Source organism: Toxorhynchites rutilus, chromosome 3 (assembly GCF_029784135.1).
Source record: "Toxorhynchites rutilus septentrionalis strain SRP chromosome 3, ASM2978413v1, whole genome shotgun sequence".
Classification (NCBI taxonomy): domain Eukaryota; kingdom Metazoa; phylum Arthropoda; class Insecta; order Diptera; family Culicidae; genus Toxorhynchites; species Toxorhynchites rutilus.
Genome location: NC_073746.1, coordinates 241703610 through 241729538, shown reverse-complemented (window position 1 = coordinate 241729538; position 25929 = coordinate 241703610). Strand labels below are relative to the sequence as shown.

Below are 25929 nucleotides of genomic sequence, written 5' to 3'. Positions count from 1 at the left end.
GTGAGAGCAAACTGGAGCAGTTTGGCTACAAACCGTATATTCCAAGACAATGTTCCAAAATTCACACAAACGAGGAGGAAAATTTCCCGAACTGTAAAGATGATGTGAAATGTTTCCATTGTCGAAACAGTAGTCATCGAACAACAGATCCGAACTGTCCAGAGCGTGATAGACAAACTGGAATTAAACTAGTTATGTCCAACAAAAATCTGACATACGTTGAAGCAAGAGAGCTGGTAACACCTACTCCTGTGAGAAATTCATTCAACCTGCTCGCAGAGATAGAGGAATTCCCATCGATTTATGATAGTTACGCGAAAAAATTAACAGGAACTGTACCGAAAACACCGAAAACTGCCACAAATGCGAGTTCAGTACAAAAAAGGTACAACGTAGAAGAATCGATCCAAATGGAGGCTCACTCTTCGGAAAATGTGAAACACAGTAAAAGAAAACGAGTTGATGCACTCGCAGAGAACAATGGTATGGGGTTAGATAATCCTCACGCGGTAACTGAACAACAAATATGGGAACAAGCCATACTAAATGCTACCAAGAAAGCCGAAGAGAATACAAGAAACCAAATAAAAACAGAAGTCATGAGCTTTTATACAGCATTGTTTCAACTACCGGAAATAACAGAAACTTTGAGAAAAAAAATAAGGCAGTGTTCAAAAGAACACCTGAAGTTTGATAATTTTATTTTATAAATCGGAAACATTGACAGCCTGAAGTTTTCAAGTAAATATTACAAATTATCGTTTAAAATTTTAAAATAATGGGAACGATTAAGTTTTTACAGTGTAATATACAAAGCATCGCAAAGAACAAAGACGAATTACATAGAACCCTAATTGAGGGCTGTTGTTCGGGATTTCAAAGAATTACACCACTGTTTTTGTAGCAGCTTCAAGGCAGTTCAAACTGCAATTTAATAGTTCCGGTAAATAGTGCAATTACATTAAATGATATACAACTTACAATTAATAGTTTTCTTCCACCTCGTACAACGTGTGTCGTGGAATTTTGCAGATATTTCTCGTCCACAAATGATCTGTATGAAATCAAATCGAGTTCTAAAAACACTTCAAATCGTAATGTGTTGTACTTACTATCTATCTAGTAGTACTAGTACTAGTTTAGAAATTTTTGCCGTTTAAAGGACCACTGATTTCTTTTTCGCAAACCTAATTTGATGTTTTGAAATAATAAACAGTATTAAAATAGAGAAAAATGACTCAACTAAATTCATTTAGTCTACCGTATATCGTAATGATTCTCTAGTTCCTAAATAAACTTTTTCTTCAATATATTTTTCGTGCTAACTATTTTATGCCAAACTTATTTTTTTTTCTTTTAAATCAACTTTCATCAACCTCTAATTTGTTGTTTTGTTTTGATTCTCATTCCTATTGGGCATAAACATTCAACGACGGTACTACCACTGTAGACCGGCGTCGCATGTCTCATTATTTGCGTAACTAATTTCATGGCAGGCCGGTTGCGAGCACCGTTAATGCACAGTGTTGCCAACACCCCCCGCCCGTAACTCCGGTAACACTTCATCGTTGTCCGGATTTACCACCAATTTCTAGCACTGCAAGGTTGGCTACTCCGCGCCGGAATAAACCATTACTTGTTCGCACATCTGCCTGTCGAACTCTACCATCAGACCCTATGATTGTTTCCTCGACTATTCCTCTGATCCAGCTTTTTCGGTGCTGACCATCTACCACAAACACCAGATCTCCTTTCTTTAACGATCTTCTTTCAGAGAACCATTTGGTGCGTTTATTGATTGTAGGTAGATACTCCTTGTACCAGCGTTGCCACATCTGGTCCGCCAAATACTGCGAACGTTTGTACGTATCGCGCAATGCTTCTGCGAAGTCCACCGATCCGTCTACATGACGATCCACTGATTTGGTCGTCCCTCTAAGGAAATGATTCGGAGTAATCGTTTCAGAAGCTGATTCCTGAGATACATATGTAAGTGGTCGACTATTCACCATATCTTCTGCTTCTGCAAGAGTGGTCAACAAAATTTCGTCCGTTAACCGTCTACCATCGTCGAGTGCCTTCATCGCCTCCTTCACTGATCGAACCATTCTCTCCCAGATACCTCCCATATGCGGTGTACCAGGAGGATTGAAATTCCATTTTATTGAACTATTAACTACCGAATCTGCACATTCGTAATTCACCCTCTTCATCCATAAAATCAACTCTTTGCTGGCTCCTTTAAAATTTGTCCCATTATCGGAGAAGATTTCATCGGGAACACCTCGTTTGCAAATGAATCTTCGAATTGCCATTAAACAAGCTTGTGTCGTAAGTGTGTGTACCACGTCCAGGTGCACTGCTCGTACGGCAAGGCACGTGAACAATGCAATCCACCGTTTTTCTCTTCTGCGACCAACCGTAACTTCAACAGGTCCCAGATAGTCTACACCCACTGCACTAAACGGTCTTGTAGGTTGGGTAATTCGTTGAATCGGAAGTGGTGCCATCATAGGAACCTCAGCATAACACCGATTTACTTTACACCAGATACAATCTTTCATAACTCGTTGAATTTCCATTCGCATCTTCGGAATATGGAATTTTTGACGAAGCTCATTCAACACCGTTTCCCGATTCGCATGTCCAAACTTTTCGTGGTAATATTGGATTAATCGTTTCGTCACTGCGTGTCCCTTTGGAAGAATAATCGGAAACTTCATGTCAAATGGAATTTCCTTGGATTTAGCCATCCGACCGTTCATTCTAATCACACCGAACTCGTCTAATATCGGAGTGAGTTTATACAATGGACTTCTCTTCCCGATCTGCGCTGGCTTCTGGTCCCCTTTTATTGTTTCATTTCCCAGCAGTATCACTACTTCATTTGGAAATACCTCTAATTGCGCCTGTTTCCACAAAATTACTTCCGCTTTCATAAACTCGTCCTGTTGCAATGGTTGTTGTACTGTGTTGAGGTTCACATGTAGTTTGCGTTGCTGATGCTTGTTTGACATTAGCGTACGTATCGGAAGTCCCTTTACCTTCCGACGAATATTAGTGATAAATCTGATTACGCAAGCTATGATTCGCAATAACTTAATCCAGCGCCACGTAACTTCCACGTTGATAATGGGTTCTGGAAACTCCTTTGTTTCATGGTGAAGAAAGTGCATTTTCATTTCTTCCTCAATATTAGTTACTGGTAGTCGCTCGTTTGGCCACGACTCTTCAGGTTCATACAGAAATCTTGCACCCTTGAACCATTCTCCGTCTGAACTCAACGGTGGACCTTGTCCCCATTTCGTCAGCGCATCAGCGAGGTTCAACCGGGATGGAATCCAACGCCAGTCGGATGATCCGGTCGTCTCCAAAATCTCCCCGACTCTGAATGCAACGAATTGTTTATATTTTCGCTGATCAGACCGCAGCCAACTCATGACTGTTTGCGAATCAGTCCAAAGAAAACAACGATTGATTGGCAGTGAATGGTGGGCTTTAATAGTTTGCCACATTCTCGCCCCGAGGACAGCTCCCATGAGTTCTAGCCGAGGAATCGATTGCATCTTCAGAGGAGCCACTTTCGATCTAGACATCGCCAATGAACATTTCACTTCATCGCCGATAGATGCACGAAAATACGCTACACACCCATACGCGTGAATACTGGCGTCGGTGAAAATATGTAGCTCGAGTTTGTCGATTTCTGATGATCTAGTTCGACCAAAATATGATCGTGGAATTCGAATCTGTTCCACTAATGGCAGTAACTCGATCCATTGCTGCCATTTGACCAAACATTCATCATCAATTTCTTGATCCCATTCGCAGCCATTTCGCCACAAGTCCTGTACCAGGATTTTTCCATGCACGGTAAAACATGATAATAATCCCAGTGGGTCGAAAAATCCCATAACGCAACTCAACACGATACGCTTCGTCGGTTTCTTGCTGCCCCGCAAATACTCTTGCAAATCTTCGCGATGTTCGGTCGAAAAAGAGAACACGTCTTGAACTGTATTCCAAATTATACCAAGAACTCGCTCATTTCCAGTCTCTTTGTCTTGGTTGAAGTGAATAGTTTGAACTTCTTTTGATTCCCCGAGAGAACTGAGAACTTTTTCCGAATTGGATACCCAATTGCGTATTTCGAAACCCCCCTTTGCATGGATAAGTCTCACCTGCTTCGCACGCTGTATCGCCTCTTCGATGGTATCCACGCTGTCGAAGTAGTCGTCAACGTAATGTTTCTCGACGATTGCTGCTACGGCTTCAGGATTTTCCACTACAAACTCCATTGCGTTCATGTTCTTCACGAACTGGGCTGAGCATGGAGAGCATTTTGCCCCAAAGGTAGCCACGTCCATAACATAAATACAGGGTTCGTCCCTAGGATCATGTCGAAAAATAAACCGCTGTACTCTTTTGTCAGCGCGTCGAATCAGCATCTGATGGTACATTTCGCGAATGTCACCACCGAAAGCAATTGGCCTTTCACGAAATTTACAAAATACCGTCAAAATTGACACCAGTAGATCGGGTCCCGTGAGAAGCAAGGAGTTGAGGGATGTACCATTCACACTTGCTGCCGCATCCCAGACGAGCCGTACTTTGCCCGGCTTTCTAGGGTTGACCACGACGTTAAGGGGCAGATACCAAACTTTCCCCGGTTCGGTTTCGGCCAATTCTTCAGCGGTTGCTGGATGCGCGTATCCTTTCTGCTGGTACTGCTCGATCTGACTACATACGTTCTCGAATAGCGCTGGTTGTTTCAGTAGACGTTGTTCCAGACACTTCATTCTCCTCACGGCCATCGGATAACTGTTCGGAAGCTCTGCATCTTCTTTGTCCCACAACAGTCCTGTTTCGAAACGATTTCCTACTCTTCTAGTGGTCTTTTCCAGAATTAGGCGCGCTCTTCTATCCTCATCCGATTCCGGCAGCTTTACAATCACAGAGTCCTCTAACGCATACTGAACTTTTAGTAAATCGTGAAGATCTTGATTGCTGACTGCGTCGTGGTGCCCAAGATACACTTCCGAATCCGACGGCTGCATCTGATTTGGCCCGTAAACTGCCCATCCCAGCTTGGAACGTACCGCTATCATATCGCCCAGCTCACCGATTTTTGCTTCCATCGGTGCAATCACATGCAAGTTATTCAAGCCTATTAGCAAACCAGGGCGTTGATTTTCGTAGGACGCTATTGGTAGTCCACGAAGATGCTTCATCCGGCGGCTGATTCCTGTTGCGTCTATAGTTTGTTTCGGCAGAAGCAGCTCATCTACCGTCCTGACCGAACTGAGCTGATACTTCTCTGAACTTCCACTTCCAGAAATCAGTAAGTTTACCCTGCGTGATTCCTTCTCTACACGCGTTATATCGGCCGTCCATTTGATGGTCAGCTTCTCCTTGGGTCCTTCGGCCCCCATTACTTCGGCTAATGACTTTTCAATTAGAGTTACAGACGCACCCTCGTCCAAGAAAGCCAATGTGTTTACAGATCGCTTTCCACAGTGTAACGTAACTGGCAGCATGCGGAATAGGATTGTGCTGGTACATCGGAAGTGTGCATTGATTGCTACTGTGACGGGATGGAGAAGAGGGTTGTGTCGTTCTCGACAGTCATCGATGTTGCATCGTATTTTGAATTTGCACGGAGCGTTACCGTGATCATTAAGGCATATGACGCATAGTTTCCCTTGTTCTACCAGTTTCAGGCGGTCCGCCAAAGCCAGTGCTCTAAAGTCCTGACAGAATCGAAGACGATGATCAGTACGCTTGCACACTCTGCACGGTTTCGGATAAATCTCATCGGCTCCGACGGAAGACCTTTCCACAGCACTGTGGTTGTATACATGAACGCCTTTTTCCTTTATTTTGCCCTTTCCCGCATACTCATGCGCTGCTGGCTGCTGGAAATCCATCTTTACATTGGCCTCGCAAGCTTCTGCAACGATTGTTGACACAAAGTCGGTAAAAGTACGGAGATTAACTCTCTTTTGCTGGTTCTTGAACCGAACCCACTCACGCTTGTCATGAGCAGGAAGCTTGTCGACCAAATCCTGGATTAAAAGAGGATTTGTGAGATGTTGCTTCAATTTAGCCGCTTCCAAATGTTCACATAGCTGCTCTACAGTATTCCCAAAAGGAACATATGTTGCCAATTTATCTGGCTTCGGAGCTTCCAGTCGCCGCACCTTTTCGAGATGACATTGCAGCAGTTGTTCCGGACGTCCATACAGCTGACGAAGTTTGCTGATGACTCTCGGTACGGATTTTGGGAAAAGCAACTGTCCTCGAACGCTTTCTAATGCTGGACCCTTCAAGCTCTCCTGTAGTCGAACAAGGTTTTCAACGTCATTGAATCCACAAGCATCTGTGGAAGCTTGATAAGTTCCAATGAATAATGGCCATTCTTCCGGCTTCCCGGTAAAGACTGGAAGTTTCTTACTAATCCCACTCCGGGCAGCTAGTTGTACTTTAGACGGAGCCTGCCTCTGCTCGGGGTTTTTTCGTTTCTTTTTTGATTGTTTCTCTTCCTTTACTTCTTCATGACCAGATTCACTCGAAATAGTATCATCATTGGATCCGTCTGAACTGCCATCGCTCTCGTCTTCGCTACTTGCTTCCTCGGATTCATCTCGTTCATCCTCTGGCTTATGCTTATTGCGGTTATCTGATTCCTTTTGATTGTGTACATGCGCATTTTCCAGCGGAATTCCAGTATTCGGTGTCTTTACATTCTTCGAGGTTCCTTCTCCCGATGATGCGGTTTGTAAACCACTAGATTTCAATTTCGATAGATCCTGCTCGATTTGATTCATTTTGTCATGATACGACTCTCTCAATTTCTTCATTCGGTCTAAATGTGTTTGCTTTTCGAGCAACGCTTTCTGCAACAACTGTTCTTCCTGCTGTAGTTCTTTGGCCCGGAGCTCATTTTCCATCTTAATCCGCTGCTCTTGTAGGATTCGGTTCATTTCCATCCGCTTTTCCCACAGAACCCGTTCGTTACTCATCTCCAATTCTTTCTTTTTTCGCTCCTTTTCTAGAGCTCTTAGCTCCCGCTCCAATGACGAACCGGACTTTCCGTCCGATCTCAAACTAGATTTATCCGATATATCCTCGGCTGTCTTCTTCTTGGTACCCGTCTTAGAAGTCTCTTCGTCCAGTTTTTTCTGGTTCTGACAATCTTCCTCAGGGCAATACCATTTCTCCTGACTTTCGACTGCTGCTGTGACACCTACGCAACGGTAATGGTACCAAACATCGCAATTGTCACAGCATACCATGCGCTCATTCACCTCGGACACCAATCCGCAGGCTCCGCAGGAAGTCGTTGTCATATCCGCAATTCCATCCATCGTTTTGAGGTTGGATCCCTATCTCTTATTAATTTTTGAGAATGTTCGGGATTTCAAAGAATTACACCACTGTTTTTGTAGCAGCTTCAAGGCAGTTCAAACTGCAATTTAATAGTTCCGGTAAATAGTGCAATTACATTAAATGATATACAACTTACAATTAATAGTTTTCTTCCACCTCGTACAACGTGTGTCGTGGAATTTTGCAGATATTTCTCGTCCACAAATGATCTGTATGAAATCAAATCGAGTTCTAAAAACACTTCAAATCGTAATGTGTTGTACTTACTATCTATCTAGTAGTACTAGTACTAGTTTAGAAATTTTTGCCGTTTAAAGGACCACTGATTTCTTTTTCGCAAACCTAATTTGATGTTTTGAAATAATAAACAGTATTAAAATAGAGAAAAATGACTCAACTAAATTCATTTAGTCTACCGTATATCGTAATGATTCTCTAGTTCCTAAATAAACTTTTTCTTCAATATATTTTTCGTGCTAACTATTTTATGCCAAACTTATTTTTTTTTCTTTTAAATCAACTTTCATCAACCTCTAATTTGTTGTTTTGTTTTGATTCTCATTCCTATTGGGCATAAACATTCAACGACGGTACTACCACTGTAGACCGGCGTCGCATGTCTCATTATTTGCGTAACTAATTTCATGGCAGGCCGGTTGCGAGCACCGTTAATGCACAGTGTTGCCAACAGCTGTTATTCAGCTGCATTTCTCACAGAGACATGAACACAGAAAGAACTTGAAAATACCAGTAAGTATAATATTTCTAAATACCACAAGTTTCTCATATCACGAAAAGACAACTATGGAGGGAGCGCAATATATCTCAGATCGGATTTCTCTTACAGTCAGATAAATATAGCAGGATTATCTGACTTTAGTCAAGTTGTAGCTATAAAAGTATTTCCGTTGGATATGGTCCTGGTATTCATTTATGTGGCACCTCAAATCACAACCAATACATTAGAATTAGACATGAACATAATTTTCAATAATTTAGTTTCGTGCAATAAACTTATAATAGCCGGCGATTTCAATACTCACCATGAAATCTGGGGTAACGATTTTCACGATAGAAAAGGAGAAATAATTTTGGATCACATAAACAACAATAATGTGTTATTACTAAATGATAAATCAAAAACATTTATTCCTTTACAAGTTCATAGAAGAGCAACAGCAATAGACCTCACATTATGCTCACCCAATATCTCATCCGACGCAGAATGGAGAACTATAGACAATAGTATAGGAAGTCATCATCTTTTGATAGAAATAACTCTGGATAAAAATCAAAATATCGAAAAATCTCGGTATACTTTCAACTACAAAAAAGTTAACGAAAAGATACAAAATTTATTACCATCAGAGTTCAACAGTATAGCAGAATTACAAAACAATGTTGCAAATATATTTGAAAAAAGTAAAATTAGAAATAAGTATACACCTAAATATTGGTGGACTTTAGAAGTTGAAGCCGCATGGCACCAAAAGAAACTAGCCAGAAGCGAATACAATAAAACATCAACAATAGAGAATCTAATCGACTTTAAAAAAAACACGCAATATTTACAAGACTGAAAAACCAAGCGAAGAAACTAAATCTTAAAAACTTCATAGAAGAGATCAATCCACAGATGAGCTCATCTGAATTATGGTCTAAAATAAACAGGTTAACAGGTAAAAACAGGAAAAATCCGGGCAATAACATATTATACGAGAACGTTGAAATGGCTAGTAGTTTTCTAGACAAACACATTTGACCAGAAAAAACATCTGTCTTAACAGACATTCATTACAATATTAACTATAATTTACAAATTAAACAAATTTAATGAGATTATAACTAAGAAAAAGAAAAGGTCATCCCCAGGGGAGGATAAAATATCATATCTAATTCTAAGAAAAATGAGAGAGGAAACCAAAAACAATATTGTACGACAGTTAAACGAGATATGGAAAGACTGCTATCTACCTTTGTCGTTAAAAACCATTACAGTAGTAGCAATCCCTAAACCAGGGAAAAACCAAAACAGTTTGGAAGGTAAGCGTCCAATATCATTATTACCAACGCTCACGAAGATAACCAATACAGTTGTTTTGGAAAAAAATCATAGAATTTAGTAATGAACGCAAAACAATTCCGAACACCTCTTTTGGTTTTCGTAAAAATACTTCAACCGTAAACTGCCTAAATTTCGTCATTAATAAAATCAAAGAGAATAAAAGGCAAAACTATATTAGTGTTGTTACCTTCTTAGACTTATCGAATGCCTTCAATGCCATAAAACAGACATTTTGATTAACAAACTCGAGAATTTTAACTTCCCTCCTGAAATTTCTTCCTGGATAACTCAATTCCTGAAGAATAGGAAAATAATCTTTAAGACCAGACGAGGGCAAATAGAGAGGTTTGTCACTGACGGACTCCCCCAAGGGGATGTTTTATCCCCAACATTATTCAATATCTACACATCGCATCTGCATGACTACAATAACCACGATATAACTGTAGTACAGTATGCCGATGATTTCGGTGTTATCACGAGGGCAAAAAATTTAGAGAATTTAAATTTCATGACACAAGGATTCCTAAATACATTCGTACAACGAATGATAGAGATAAATTTTGAAATAATTCCTGATAAAACGAAGATAATTCTTTTACATAAATCGAATTCTATGTTGAATGTGAAAATAAATAACATACAAATAGAAAATGTTCGTTCGTTTACCTATCTGGGAGTAACACTAGATAGATATTTAAATGTTGAAATACATTTGAAAAACCTCAAAACTAAAATTATAGATCGCCTCAACATGATAAAAGTAATAAACGGCATCAAAAGTGGAGGACACCCTCAAACGTTAATACAAATTTTATAAGGCAATTTTTCGGAGTATAATGGATTATGGCTCATCAATACACAACAATTGTTCTAAAACTAAAAGAAAAATTTTAGAGACAAATAATAACCAATGTCTACGTCAAATAACAGGATGTACTAGAACGACACCAATAAACACCTTACATGCAATATCAGCTCAGCAACCCTTAATATTTAGACACAAATACATTACGTTGAAAGAAATAGCAAGAGGCATTTATTTCAACAACGTAATCTCAGATCATTTGAAATCGATACCTGAAAATATAAACCATGAACTATTGACATATCAGGAAAAAACATTTTTAGAAAACCAACATGTTTTTAAACCAATTTCACCAATGGTTTATTGGCATGACCGTAACAACAAGCTAGAAAATAAAACAACTATAGAACCTTTTGGTCGCGCCAAAAAGAATACTAATCACCTACGATTAAAACAGACCGTCTTATTTCTAATGAACAATACGTATCCAAACAAACCAAAGGTTTTTACTGATGCATTGAAAAATAACACTAATTGCGGAATTGGTATATATAATGAATTCTCAAAAATGAATGAATATAATGAATTCTCAAAAATGAATGAATATAATGAATTCTCAAAAGATATTCAATAAAATTAGAAACAGAATTTTGCATTGCAACAGCTGAACTATTGGCAATAAGTGTAGCATTGAATATCATTGACCAAGAAAATCTCGAATCTCATATACAGTCATATAAACATAACAGGCAACGAAATTGCGGACCAGTTAGCGAAAGTTGCTTTGAACTGCAGCGTGACCATATCCAAAAAAAATACTGCTCAAGGATGCTCTCTGGAAATGTAAGCAATTGATGATGAATGATGGTAACTTGTGGTATGAAGAGTACGCTGTAGAAAAGGGCAAACATTTTTTTCAATTTCAAAACAAATTGGAAAGCAACCCATTGTTTTACAATAAAGATTTGACTAACAAACAAACAAGAACCTTGAACAGACTGCTATCAGGACACAATTTTTCAAAATTCTGGAAAGCGAAAATGAGAATAATTAACGACGAAAATTGCGAATTATGCGATGAACCTGAAACTAGCGAAAATGTAATATTACACTGCCCCGAACATAATCGTTTCCGTTCAAAATATTCATTTGAAGGCAAGTTCAACTCTTTAATAGCTATGTTTAAAACAAAAAATGTTTTCATTCATAGAAGTTTGTGATTTTCTTGAAGATATCAGGCTTGAATTGTAAAAATGTTAGACACACATCGATAATGATAAATTTTGTTATTTCTGGAACTGAAACAGGTGCTACAAGTTAGCCCCATTCGTTGGACCCACTGGGAAAAATAAACAGGGCAATATAGTCACTGCAACTCAGCCCTTTATAATTTCGAGTCTGTCAAAACAACTAAGACTCGAGCAGATACAAAAAAAAAGATGGAAAACCTGCTGCTTTTGCTTTTGTATTATTGGAATCGTATTCCAATTCGGATTATGATTTTGAAGAATATATCCGCGTAGACGGCATTAAGCTTCGTGTGCTTCCATTGGGAGGCGAAAATAATTATGGATATTGAGGTGGAATAAACATGCTTTCAAAATCAAAATTATGAATGAAAATTTACTTTAACGTGTCGAATATTTATTTTATGTGATGAAATAAGAGGTTTTTTCAGATATCACAGAAACATATTGAACAAAAACTGTGTCTAATGATGATTTTATATTATTTTTTTATTAATTATTTGTGGAACAAACAGAAAATGCATCGACAAATGGTTAAGTGACAATATGAAGTGACACTGCACTTGGCCCTTCTGATCTGATAAAGAATAATTTACCTCAGCTTTCAGAAAAAAAATTAAAAAATATGGCGCCCTCCAGTCCAAAGCCATGTAAACAACAAAAAACAAACACAGCCAATCTATCGGCCTAGTAGTTCAAAAGTTATGATTTTTGAAAAAAAACAGGAAGTGGGTTACATCTGTGGTATAAACGCAAGGTTGACGTAGGACTATCGTTGATTTAGTGATCATTTGTTTGAAGTTGAATCTGAATGCATTCTGAATGAATGAATAAATTAATATTTGGGGAACTTCGAAAACGAGAGCGTAACGTTGTATGTACAAGGTTTCATGCATCCAATATTGGATACGAAAATATTCTACTGATGGGGAAGAATAGTCTTCAGAAGTTTTCCTGCTAATTGCAATTGGTTGAAAAATCACAAAAACAAATGTCGCAGTATTATATGGATAGAAAACATTAAAATAAACTCTTTCGCTTGAATGTAATTTCAGAAAATTAATAAGGTGTTTGCATATATATATGTGTTTATCCTTTTTTATTTTCATGCTGAAATTATTTTTTTTGCTTTGCTTCTTCTTCTACACAGATTTCTGCGATACAAAGTATCATTTTGTTTTTTTAAAAATGCTTTGATAAGCATGTTCATGTATCGATCCACTGAGTTTATGTAACAGCTGTTACATAGCAGATCAAATTTGTGTTGTTCTATGAAAATTTGCGCTAGTTTTAGCTTTAGACCTACAGTACTTTCTCTAAGTAACTTAGGAAAATGAAATTTAAAAAATGTGGTTAGAGATGTGAGCATTAATACTAGCTGCTGACTAGTTGACTTATTCAAAGGTCCTCGTTCCACGATATGCAATTCGTTCCATGGATCATTCTCACTGTCTGCTCTCACTATTATTGCACATTCGCTATGCGTTATGGTGCAAGCTATCCAGCCAGCAGTATAATGGATATTGTGCAACTGTGATTCATCATATTCTTCCAATTCTTGATTCACTAAGATTTCGTCCGAGTTGTCGCTGCACCGCTGTTGTTGCAATTTATCAAATCTTAGTCGTGAAAAATCGGCAAGGCTAAGTAGGTTTATGTTTGAGTCCTGTTCACAATTTGATTTTTCACTTATTGTCAACATCTGGTTAACAACTACCGATTTATATGCTGATCGGAAACCTAGTGGATCGGGATGGTTATCGTTAGCATGTTTCATTCTTATAAGGCTGAAAAATTTTTCCAGGCAATCCTGGTTAAGCAGTCTTGTGGGGAGCTCAGTAATTTCATAATTTTCCAAATCCTTGAAGAGTGCCCTGACTGACGCAATATTTAACTGCCATCCTAGAATGACCCACGGCAATCTACTGTGCTTCCGCAGAGGGCTGAAGTTATCTTCCTAAAGAAAAAAAAATATACTGGGGTAATTGAGTTATATGCTAAATGGCAAAATATACGTCAGTCTTCAATTTACAGTCCTTATGGATGAATCTTAATTCGTCCAGCCTTGCATCCATTTCTGCTAAAAACTTCCAATGCGTAGATCTTTTACGCAATGGATGTAAGTATTCCTGAGATTCAAAAGTTCATTGATAGTATGAAAAATGTATTAAAAAAAGTGGAAAATGTCATTATTTACCTTATTAATCTTCTTCGGAACTTCGCACGAGTTAAATATATCAAATAATTTGTCAAAATCATTACAATATTTTGAAGTACTTTCACATTCCGCTGGCAAAACTCCGGTGCTGACATACATCCTAAGTGCCGATGATACCGTTCCGCTCAGCGTTTCTGCTGCAACACCAACGCGCATCTCTCCGAATGCTGGCAAAAAAATGTGCTGTATCGACAACTTAGGTGCTGCTCTAGGAAGCCTGCAGGAATCTTCATGATACAGTAGCTTTATGTGTTTCCACATTATGATTTCATCATCATAAATGGCATTATTATGCATCAGATTATTACGCGTAGATTTTAGCAGATGAGGAGCATCGTACATGGCGAAAATTTTTGTACCTTGATGTGAAAAGAATGGGCTTTCTCGACTTATTTCAAGTTTTGAGAATAGGGCTCGATTAGCTGGATTCTGATCACACACTAGTATTTTTGGATAATATCCTGCGTTCAGTACTACATCCAGTGCCATTTGTAAAATCGTATACAGATCATTAGATTTAAATCCGTCTCTGCTAAAAAAACCTTGACAACCTTGTCTTTTTGTGAAAGCAGCTGTGCTCTGGCTCTGAGAAGATGTATTATGTTTTCGCAAAATCTGTCGTCAATACGAATGTTTCGAAGCCATTTTTGAATCAATGAAACACTGGGAAGCCGTAAAATTTTCCGCATCTGCTGATAAGCTCGAGTCGAACAATAATACAAACCGAGAGCGATATTCTTAGTTTTATCCGAATATCGGACACCCTTGATTGCTTTTTGCGCATTTCGATGCAATTCGATCAAAAAGTTGTCTTGGGACGTATTCTGCTTTGCCACCTGCACTTTTTTGTTGGCGTATTTTCTTTTCAATTTTGCAATGACGGCATTTTTTCTTTTCAACGTCTTTGTCATTTTATATATTTTTTTGTTCAGTTTCGCGATATTTGATTTACATTTCTGCACTGACATTTTATTTTTGTTGAATACGTTCAAGAAAAAAATGTAATTGTGATCCAGAAGTTCGTGGATTCGCTTACTATCTTTTTTGGTCTCATGCCTTTGTTGTTCAATACAATTTTTTCTTCATTCAACTCGTCATTTGTAGGTGGAATTTCTTCGCATGCTCCACAATCCAAGTCATTACATTCAAAAGAAAGTACGTTATTGGTACCATCAATCGCGCATTTTATCGAAGGTACTACCCAGGAACGAACGCTGATTATGCAATGGAATAGAAATGAATGAAAAACAATTATTAAGCACAAAACATGGAAAATCCCAAAAAAGTGTTATAAAGATTATGAAAAACGCGGTAACACATAATTATCCTATGCCCATCTCCATCAATTGAACGCAGAAAATATGTTGGTTTAAAAAAAACATAACTTAAATCTGAATGATCTGAACTTTCAAATAAAAATATAAAAATATGGTCCTCTTCAGTCAGACACATAGTAAATCACAAAAAAATATTTTGAATGTTGCGTCTATAAAAAAAACACCTTTACGTCGTACATATTTTTGCTGAAAATCCAAATCCTTTCATTAGCATTCAAAATTTTGTAAATTCTATAAAATAAAATCATACGGTTCTAAAACTTTTCGAATTAAAATAAAACACACAGAAAAATCGCACAAGAAGATTATTTTCAGCCGAATAAAACGACACGTTCACATTTTCAAATTTTATGAATGAAAAATAATCTCTCTCGTATCAAATATGCACTGTAAGGATCAATTTTGTAATTGTTTCCTCACGGACAGCATCAATTTACCGTCAACGCGAAATACGTTCTTATAATACTGATATTAGAGATGGCAAACCTTCATTAATGTAGATAAAATAATAGAATCAGTCGAGTGTGATCATCATTGTAGCATTTTTTTAAATGCCTAGGTCTGAACATCACATAGAATTTGTTCACTGATTTCTTTTTTTCAAATATGTACCTCTAACATCCTTGAAGATATCTATATAAATAAAAATGAATTGGCAACTGTTCCTCACGATTTTTCTCAAGAACGGAACAACGGATTTGAAAAGTCAATGCCAGGTTTGATGTTGATGAAGTCTGCGTCAGGTTTATACGCCAAAGTTGTGAAAATCATTCGGAAAGTTGGAAAATTGGAAAGTCAATTTTTGGCAAATTTTGTATAGCTATATAAATAAAAATGATTTGATGTCCGTTCCTCACGATTTAACTCAAGAACGGTGCAACGAATTTAAACAGTCAGTATCAGGTTTGATGCTTCTTAGTCTGCCTCAGGTTTATATGCCAAAAAAGAAATTATATACTATGAATATAGATCACGTACAAAAAAAAACATTTCTGTGGGAACTTGAGTGTCCGAATTTATTTTAAATGAAAATATTAATTGTGGGTGGGACGAAGTTTACCGGGTCAGCTAGTGATCAATAATTGAAGAAAAATCCACTTTTGTAATTTATTATCAACGCGGTAGGCAGAAATCATAAAATGAAATGCATACATTGACTTACTATACACTTATCCTTCCGACTTATTTGTAGCACAGCGAAAATCCTTTGGTGCAAAATGATCAGAACATATGAATAAATTCTCAATATTATCTGAACTCCTTATTCCACAGAACTCAAGCCACTGAGAACAAAATTGACTAGGGCTATAAATAAATCAATGCGGTTTATCGTATTTACATTCGATCGAAATTAAAGTTTACCGTCTTGCTATACTATAAAATGATACGTCTCTCGAAATCAACCCATTGAAAATTTCACAGTTTTCAACCGCACATATTTTCTTTCCTATTTTTGAGATTTAAAGAATCTTTTTTGACAAACCTGAAATATTACAACATACCAATTATAGTATTTTTATTGTCAATATCACATATGTAAACATTTAAAAAACATAGTTTGGTATTAATTTCGTCGGCAACTAAAAAACTGATTACTAGAAACTAATTGATGCTAATGTTTCGTTACCTTGTAGGTTATAGATACAATATCACGACCAACAGAAGGTATTTTCAAAAATAAAAATGGCTTTTTACGGGGTGTGTTCGAAACTGAAACAAAATGAGAGATTTATTTAGAAATCATATTTTTATTTTATTTTTTAAGGGTACCTACATTATTTAGTGGTATAATTATTCAACCATTCAATTTATTCCGATGAAAATACTTGAAAAAAATTTTTTTTTGCCTAACTGATGCTCTCAACACGTTTTGATTTTTTTTTTAATGTCCAGTTTCTATGGTGAAGCTTCATTCGTAAATTACGACACATTTGTCATCATTGGCGGAATACGACCATAAATGTTGCTATGATTGGCACAGCAAGTTAAGATTACAATAAATATGTGTTAATATTTGCATTATCAAAATAAACAACGTTATACATAAACTAATAAAAATGTGTTATAATATTTGCCCACAGCTCTTTCAGCGTATATATATTTTTTATTCAATGTTCAGTTCGTTATTTCTATTCCATTCGCCGTGTTTGCTAACAATCATAACATTATATTTGAACCTCCCACCTTATATATAACGTCCCCCACCGTTTTAGAGACATCTTAAAAATATGTTCAATTTTTAGAGCGTAAACCATCTGTCAATTTTTTCACTGTTTACATTTTCTTGCCACTTTTTTCTCTCATGTTTCACTTCTCTTCTCTGCCACCGCATTCGTGAAACTCAAAACGTTTTTTTATTACAGAGTCAGCTTGGCACTGACTCAGTTTTAAAAACGAATTCGCTATTAACAAAAACGAATTCGCTAGAAGTGTAGTGAGTGGACAAATCAACTCCTCGCCACATTTTTCAAGGGTGAAGGAGGATATGCCATCGGGACAGGACATTAAACACTTCAATTTGTTCATGGCGAATTTCACTTGATCCGGTGAGACCTCGAGGTATCTCAGATGACACACATCTCTAGGTGTATCTCTACAAACGTCTTAGATATGACATCCTTAGCTTAGTGAATACGCAGTGGAACTGGCAATAGTCTCGAAGAGCCTCCGATCTCAATCGTGTTAATCGTCTCAGGTGTGTGTTTCCGTTTCCATGGGAGACGGTCTTTGCAATGGGATAAAATCAATCATGTAACCTTTGAGCAAACTTGTAAGGCAGTCAACTACAACGTTTATGTCATCTGTGGATTCTAGAAAATGCCAATCAGTTTGGGATAGGGCTTCTAGTAATCCTTCATTCGGAATGTTTACAAGTACGATGAACTGTGACTAATTGTTACCTCCAGAGCAGGATGGTCAACGTAAAGAGCGGAAAGCGGGTCTACAGCTCCTTCGAGATAGCATCGAGATAGCATAATTTGAACCACCAGAGCAAAATCCAAAATTCGTTCATTTCACTTAGTAATATGGATGATTTGAGACAAGCCATGCAAATTGGAACCGTCTACCGTCTTTATTCCCACATACACTTTACGGTGAAAACAAAATTAAGTGTATCCGCGTAGACAAGGGTACGGTGTCGACATCTGGATACTAATGTTTTCCATTAAAACTTATCAGTATCAGTATAAATTATCTTCAGATACCATTTTTGTAAGAGATTATTTTACCACATGATAAAAAAACAATTTTTTCCAAAGTTTAGAAAGTTTCTTTCCACTAATACAGGATTTTCCTTTCTTCGCAGGTGCTAGTATGTACCGCCACGCTGGCGTGGGGTGTAAATCTTCCAGCCCATGCCGTCATTATCAAAGGAACCGAAATATACGACTCAAAGCACGGTACCTTTGTGGATCTCGGTATTCTAGATGTGTTGCAAATTTTCGGACGTGCAGGACGACCCCAGTTCGACAAAAGTGGTGTCGGTACCATCATCACGACCCATGATAAACTGAATCACTACCTCTCGCTGTTAACCAATCAGTTCCCGATCGAATCGAACTTCATACAGTGTCTGGTGGATAATTTGAACGCTGAAATTACACTCGGCACGATCAGTAACATTGACGAAGCGATCGAGTGGCTCAGCTATACGTATCTGTTTGTGCGAATGAGAATGAATCCACAGTGCTATGGTCTGAATTATCAGGATTTGCAGGAGGATCCAATGTTGGAGAGGAAAAGACGTCAACTGATCAGTACGGCTGCGATGGCGCTGGATAAAGCGCGAATGGTTCGGTACAATGAACGGACAGGGGACCTGAATGTGACAGATTTGGGCAGAACAGCTTCCCATTTCTATATCAAGTACGATACGGTTGAAGTATTCAATGAAATGTTGAAACCAATCATGAACGAAGCTGATATCTTAGCGATGATGTCAAATGCCCAAGAATTCGAACAGCTGAAGGTGAGAGACGACGAAATGGATGAGTTAGATGAGCTGACAAGAATTTGCTGTGAAGTTCCTGTGCGTGGAGGAAGCGAGAACATTCATGGAAAGGTGAACATTTTGATGCAGACATACCTGTCCAAGGGTTTTGTGCGATCGTTTTCGCTTATTTCGGATATGTCCTACATAACACAGAATGCTGTAAGAATAGCGCGAGCACTGTTCACAATCGTGCTCCGACAAAACAATCCAATCTTAGCGGGGCGAATGTTGAACGTAAGCAAAATGTTCGAAAAGCAAATGTGGGAATTTATGACTCCGATGCATCAGTTTCCGAACCTATCGTTTGACATAATGGAAAAAATCGAGCACCGTGGGCTCAGCGTATTGGCTCTGAGAGATATGGACGTGAAAGAGATTGGAGACATGTTAAGGAATCACCGGCAAGCGGTAGTTGTTAAACGCTGTGCAGAAGAATTTCCACTGCTTGATATAGAAGCATCGCTTCAGCCAATAACAAGAACCGTGCTGAGAATTCGCATATTTATAACACCTTGCTTCAAATGGAACGATCGGGTCCACGGCAAGACGGCTGAATCTTTTTGGATTTGGATCGAGGATCCGGAAAGCAATTTTATCTACCATTCTGAGTATTTCCAGATAACCAAAAAGCAGACAATCCGAACAGAAGTTCAAGAGTTAGTCATGACGATTCCACTCAAGGACCCACTACCTCCGCAGTATTATATTCGGGCAATCAGTGACACCTGGTTGGGTAGCTCCAATCTCGTCCCCTTGTCCTTCAAACACCTCATCCTACCAGAGGTCCATCCTCCACACACTGAGCTGCTTCCACTCCAACCGCTTCCCGTAACCGTACTCAACAATCGGAAATTTGAGAAGCTCTATAATTTCACACACTTCAATCCGATTCAAACCCAGATATTTCACTGCCTATACCACACCGATAATAACGTGCTCCTGGGAGCTCCTACCGGCTCGGGAAAAACAATCGCAGCTGAAATCGCCATGTTTCGAGTGTTCAAAACGCTGCCCAAAGGAAAGGTTGTCTATATCGCCCCGCTAAAGGCCCTCGTCAAAGAGCGTATCGATGATTGGAAAGTTAGGATCGAGCAAAACCTAGGGAGGAAGGTTGTGGAGCTGACCGGTGATGTTACGCCGGACATAAAAGCCATCCGCGACTCGCACGTGATTGTAACGACACCCGAAAAATGGGACGGTATAAGTCGTTCCTGGCAGACTCGCGACTACGTTAGAGACGTGGCACTGATCGTGATTGATGAAATCCATCTGCTCGGCGAAGATCGTGGTCCGGTACTGGAAGTAATCGTTTCACGTACCAACTTCATTGCCTCCCACACGGAGCGTACCTTGAGAATTGTGGGTCTCTCTACAGCTCTCGCAAATGCACGGGATCTCGCCAACTGGCTGGGTATAGGGATGATGGGACTGTACAACTTCAAACCATCGGTACGTCCGGTACCGCTGTCTGTACATATCCAAGGATTCCCAGGCAAACACTACTGTCCGCGTATGGCCACCATGAACCGACCTGCATTCCAAGCGATACGACAATATTCCCCTTGCACTCCAGCGTTAATATTTGTCGCTTCCCGTAAGCAGACTCGTATCACTGCGCTTGATCTGATTGCATTCCTTGCGGGGGAAGACAACCCAAAGCAGTTCTTACACATCCCCGAGCAGGAGATGGATCAAATTCTGATGAATATCAAAGACAATAATCTGAAGCTGACGTTGGCGTTCGGCATTGGAATTCACCATGCAGGCTTGCAGGAACGCGATCGAAAAACCGCTGAAGAGTTGTTTTTGCATCGAAAAATCCAGGTGCTGATAGCCACGGCTACCTTGGCCTGGGGTGTCAATCTTCCCGCCCATTTGGTGATTGTGAAGGGAACCGAATTTTTCGACGGTAAACTGAAACGATATGTCGACATGCCGATTACGGATGTGCTGCAAATGATGGGCCGAGCGGGAAGACCACAGTTTGGGAACGAAGGAGTGGCGTGTGTGTTCGTGCATGACGTGAAAAAGAACTTCTACAAAAAGTTCCTGTACGATCCGTTTCCGGTGGAATCGAGCCTACTAGAGGTGCTGCCTGATCACGTGAATGCAGAAATTGTAGCCGGAACAGTGCAAACAAAACAGGGCGTTTTGGATTATCTCACCTGGACATACTTCTTCCGAAGGCTGCTACGAAACCCTGCCTACTACAACTTGGAAGACATCGAACAAACGCAGGTCAATTATTATCTATCGACGATGGTGCAGAAGGTGTTGGATACGCTGATGAGGGCAGGTTGCCTTGAAATCGCAGACGACGATCGGGGCTTGATCCCAACATCGATGGGAAGAATTTCATCGTTTTACTATATGTCGCATCAGAGTATGCGCCACTTTGCGGACGTGCTGAGACATGATATGCATTTCGAGGAACTTTTGCGAGCTATGGTTGACGCGTGGGAATTCGAGCAGCAACCGGTGCGGCACCACGAGGATGTATACAACACGTAAGTATTTTTTGTGTGTCTCCTAGAATCCTAAAACAAGAGATGTTCAGAAGCGATGGAGTTCAAGAATTAGAAAACAAACGAGAATAGATTGAGGAGACTCAATGATGTAAAAACTCATTCGCTATCCAACTCTTGACAAGTTCAGTGTCACCATTCACGTTATTAATATTAGTATTGTACTAGTTGCTTTTGTCATTGCTATTGCTGTTGACGTGGCGCGTTGTTCTCACTTCGGAGCAGTAGACAGAGTGCCTATCGAGTGATTGAGTTGGAAAGTAGACTAGTTTTGGCTGCACCATAGCCATTGGGTTTGGCATCAGTATCATCATCAATACCAGTCGACACCAATGATATTGTGATGAAGAACACAATCACAGCTATGCTTGACGTCTCGCACGCGATTATCCTATTGAGGAAGGGCCGTTATCTTCAGATAATTTGCTGTGCGGGGGCCAAGTAGTTTTGAAAATAATAATAATAATAATAATAATAATAATTAAAAAAAACAAAATAGATAGAATTTTTGAAGACTCCCCTTCTTTATGCTTCGGATAAAGAAGGGGAGTCTTCAAAAATTTAGTTTTCAGACATTTGAAACAATGTCTTCTCCTCGTTTGCTCAACCAGAGACTAGTAAATCCCTTAATTCTTCCGAAACGCTTAAATTTGGAACGGGTCTGACGTGCGAGAATATATTAGGCTGTCAAAAAAGTCCTGCGGTATTTTTTTTGAATTTTCATTTGTTCATAAAATTAGTTACAATCATCTGTTTTAAGTCAAATATGCGCCGTTTTGTTCGATGACTTGTTCCCAACGAGATGCCAACTTCATAATACCCCTGTTATAGAAGCTCGCTTCCTTATTGGCAAAAAACTCGGATAGCCAATTTCCACAGGCCTCTTTTGTGGCTAACTTCTGACTACCTAGCTACTTGTTGGCAGTACAGGTCCGAATTGAGCGTTTGGCCATATGGAAGCAGCTCATAATAGATTATTCCTTGACAATCCCACCAAACACACAGCAGAACCTTCCTGGCCGTTAATGAGGGCTTGGCCACCGTCTGAGCCGCTTCAGCGGGCTTCGACCACGACCGTTTGCGCTTCATGTTGTCGTAAGTGACCCACTTTTCATCGTCAGTCACCATCCGCTTCAGAAACGGGTCGAGCGCATCTTCGACGGAGCGTGGCGCATCTTCGACGACCTCTACACCAGAACGGAAACGTTGAAACCATCGTTGTGCGGTGGAAATGGAAACTGTATCGGGTCCATAAACTGCACAAATTTTATTGGCAGCTTGAGATGCATTTTTGCCTTTGTCATAGTAGTACTGTAAAATATGTCGGATTTTCTCTTTATTTTGCTCCATATTTGCGACACTATAACTCACGAACGACTTAACCAAACAAAACACTGTCAAGGACTATATTATAGCGCGCAAAAATACCTTTCCAACAAGCTATAGTATGACTCGATACAATGAATACAACTAGAACTACGCGCTTACAACGACACCTCGCGGAAATACCGCAGGACTTTTTGACAGCCTAATATAAAGTAAGGAAGTTGGCAGGTTTAAGAAGTTCCCCTTGATGGAAGTCAAGATCTTGGACAACGCCGTCCGAATCGTTTCGAATTACTTTTGCCGGTTTCACCCTCCCTGACTACGATATGTTGGATAAGTTGAAGCAACCGGTGCGACTCTTCGTGCCAAACCCCATGAGTTGTCAAAAATGCAAGTCAGACAGCAGCTTATTGCGCCAACAAGGAACGATGTGATACTTGCGGAGAGCATCATGTGGATAAATTCTGCAATTCGACTGAGTATATGTGTCCATATTGCGGGGGAGCCCAACACGTGCTCTCAGCTCGTGAAATTTACAAGAGTCGCTGGGATGAACGCTCTTTGAAGGAACGCTCGAAACGCAATTTCGCGAATATTATGGAAAGCGTTTCTCTACTAGCTCAACAACAACAAACCTTACCAACAAACAATGTCTTCACTTCGCTGCCAGTTGACGAAATAGTCGCGGTCTCAATGAACGAGGGCATAATTTTTATTTTCAACAAGAATTCTCGGCGCAAAAGTTTAACAACAAGTCCCATCGGTGATATCTCCTGTTAGATTGCCTAAAACATCGAATGCAGCGGACAAGCACAATCAATTTCCTCTTGGTGGCCATGGGAATAGTTCACCGTTGAACAACCCAGGACTCGAGGAGACATTAAAAACCCCAACTGTCCTTGTTTTACCGTCGATAACTATTTCCCTATTGGGATTTATGAAGTTCTTTTGTATTATGAATAAAATCTTCACGTTCTTTAATAATGTCTCCGACTCCATCAGAACCATTGTCACCGCAATACGTCCAATAGTAAAGACACTTTTGTAGCAATTGATGCGAACATAATCCCTTCTTCCAATGATTAACTTTCTCGATGTCTAATTTGAATAGAGAGATCGGTGTCATCACTGTTTTACAGAGGAATTACCGTAGTCTTATCCCTAAATTGAACTGATCTTACACCTTTTGGAGGGATCGAAGGTGCTGCTTGTCATGCGAACATCAGAGTTGAAGAACTCTATATTGTCAGTTTGCATTGTTCTCTGAGCAGTGCCACAAATTATCAAAATTTATTTACGAAATCTTTTTCCCAGTGTCGGATGAATTCTCTTCTTTTGAAACTTAACCCTTCCATTACGGCAGTGTGCTCCGCCAAAGTGCTACTCCTGTACGGAGCACTGCTCCGAAAAGTATGCATATCGCGCTCGTGTGATCGAAGAGCAGTATAAATTTCATGTCGTTTAAAGACGACGCTCGTACACACAGCTCGTCGCGCGGATGTCGTCTATAGACGACGCTCGTAACGAAAGAGTTAACACCATATCTATCATAATGAGTATAACACAAGAGTCGAGACGCATGAACTTTGTGTGGTATATTGAACGAAAATAGCATGAACGAATTTAGAAAAGCCTGCATTCAGGCACTTTCACTATTGTCAATTATTTCAGATGATTATCACGAACATTAAGTTGATCTTCAACACTTACAGTGAGTGTTTATTGAAAATGTGTTTGATGTCCATATTTAGAAAAAAAAGGACCAGGAATCCGGAAAAGGCAACATTAGTTTTCGTTGAGCGTAGACCGTTGTGCGGTGGTGAACGGTCGAGCGTTCCGTTTCCGCTTTCGTTTCTTTTTCATACTCTGTATTATAGTTACTTTCAACACTTTATGGCTGGTTTGTCACTTCCATTTTCGAAGGATGTCGGGAGTGAGAATTGAACTCGTGACAGTTAGCGTGAGAGGTACGGTCAGTTTCCGTTTTCTATGCCCTTTTAATACCGCCATTTTGCTCTAACACGATCTTAGTTTTTAACACTTTCTTTGTCTAACTTCACTTCACTAACTCCATTTCCGGTTCCAGGGCCGTTTTTAATGAACTGGAGCCACCATCTTCTTTTCCAAAACAGCATCGGAATACGATACTCATATCGTAGGGTTTTTATACCATTGCTGGCCATTAAGAGCCAGAATCATTAAGCCGGAAATCAAAACAAGATTATGTTTGTTTTCCGCTCGTCTGTTATGGTCACCCGTTGCCCATATAATTGGGGATGTATCCCATTTCCAGCCAATCGAGAGTAGATTCATAAAACATAGCAAGAGTTATACTATATACAGTAAAACCTGTTTATTTGCGGTTTTTTTTTGTGTGAATTTTTTTTGTGCTATTTTTTTGTGCGGTTTTTGTTCTTGTACAGGTTTTTTGTGCGGTATATAAAAAGAAGCATATTTGACGAAGTTATCGTCCATTTAGTTTTTTCGATGGTTTATATGCATTTCAGTGCGAAAAAGGCATATTTGCGTCTCAATTGTCCACTTCTGAAATCATTCCCCTCCTCCCATCAAATGCTCTAAGTTTTTCTAAGTTTTTGCATGACATGATTTCTAACAGCAACACGTTTCGACATGCAATTAAAAGCACAAAACAGCCACGCGCAACCGAAAAGGCAAACTGTCCCATCGCAAAGCAGGGAAACAAAAGGAAATTGAACGGTGAACTGCGTGAATTTGAGTTGTTTTCTTAGGGTACACATTTTTCAAAATGTGTACCGAACAAGCTTTTTTAAAACTACTGGTGAAGTTTTGCACGTTTTTTTATGCGATTTTTTTATGCAGTCCCTATCCTCCGCACAAAAAAAAGGTTTGCCTGTATTCCATTGCCGAAGTTGCCAAAAAAAAGAATTTTGTGTGATGAATGGCCATTCTTTAGCATTAATCGATTTTACTCTCAATTGGTTGACGTTGAATTTTATGTTTTGATTTTCACTAATACGCAATGATCTTTAATTTCGACG

At 39.3% G+C, this 25929-nt stretch overlaps 2 protein-coding genes across 2 annotated transcripts in view; one reads left to right on the top strand and one right to left on the bottom strand.

Annotated features, from left to right (window-relative positions):
• The window catches only part of LOC129778390 (activating signal cointegrator 1 complex subunit 3), a 45111-nt gene that overhangs the window by 12524 nt on the left and 6658 nt on the right, over positions 1-25929 (top strand). Inside the window, exon 5 of the mRNA XM_055785267.1 lies at positions 18372-21565. Coding sequence (XP_055641242.1) covers positions 18372-21565 — 3194 coding nt within the window. The remainder of the gene's footprint in view (positions 1-18371; positions 21566-25929) is intronic.
• LOC129778393 (uncharacterized) lies at positions 940-3512 on the bottom strand. The gene is made up of 2 exons (XM_055785270.1): positions 1113-3512; positions 940-1054 (listed from the first exon to the last, which is right to left on the bottom strand). The coding sequence occupies exon 1, from the start codon at positions 3438-3440 to the stop codon at positions 1563-1565; it is 1878 nt and encodes a 625-aa protein (XP_055641245.1). The 5' UTR covers positions 3441-3512; the 3' UTR covers positions 940-1054; positions 1113-1562.

Excerpts from the sequence above, each read along its gene's own strand:
- LOC129778393 (XM_055785270.1), bottom strand. The coding sequence starts at position 3,440 with ATGAGTTGGCTGCGGTCTGATCAGCGAAAATATAAACAATTCGTTGCA.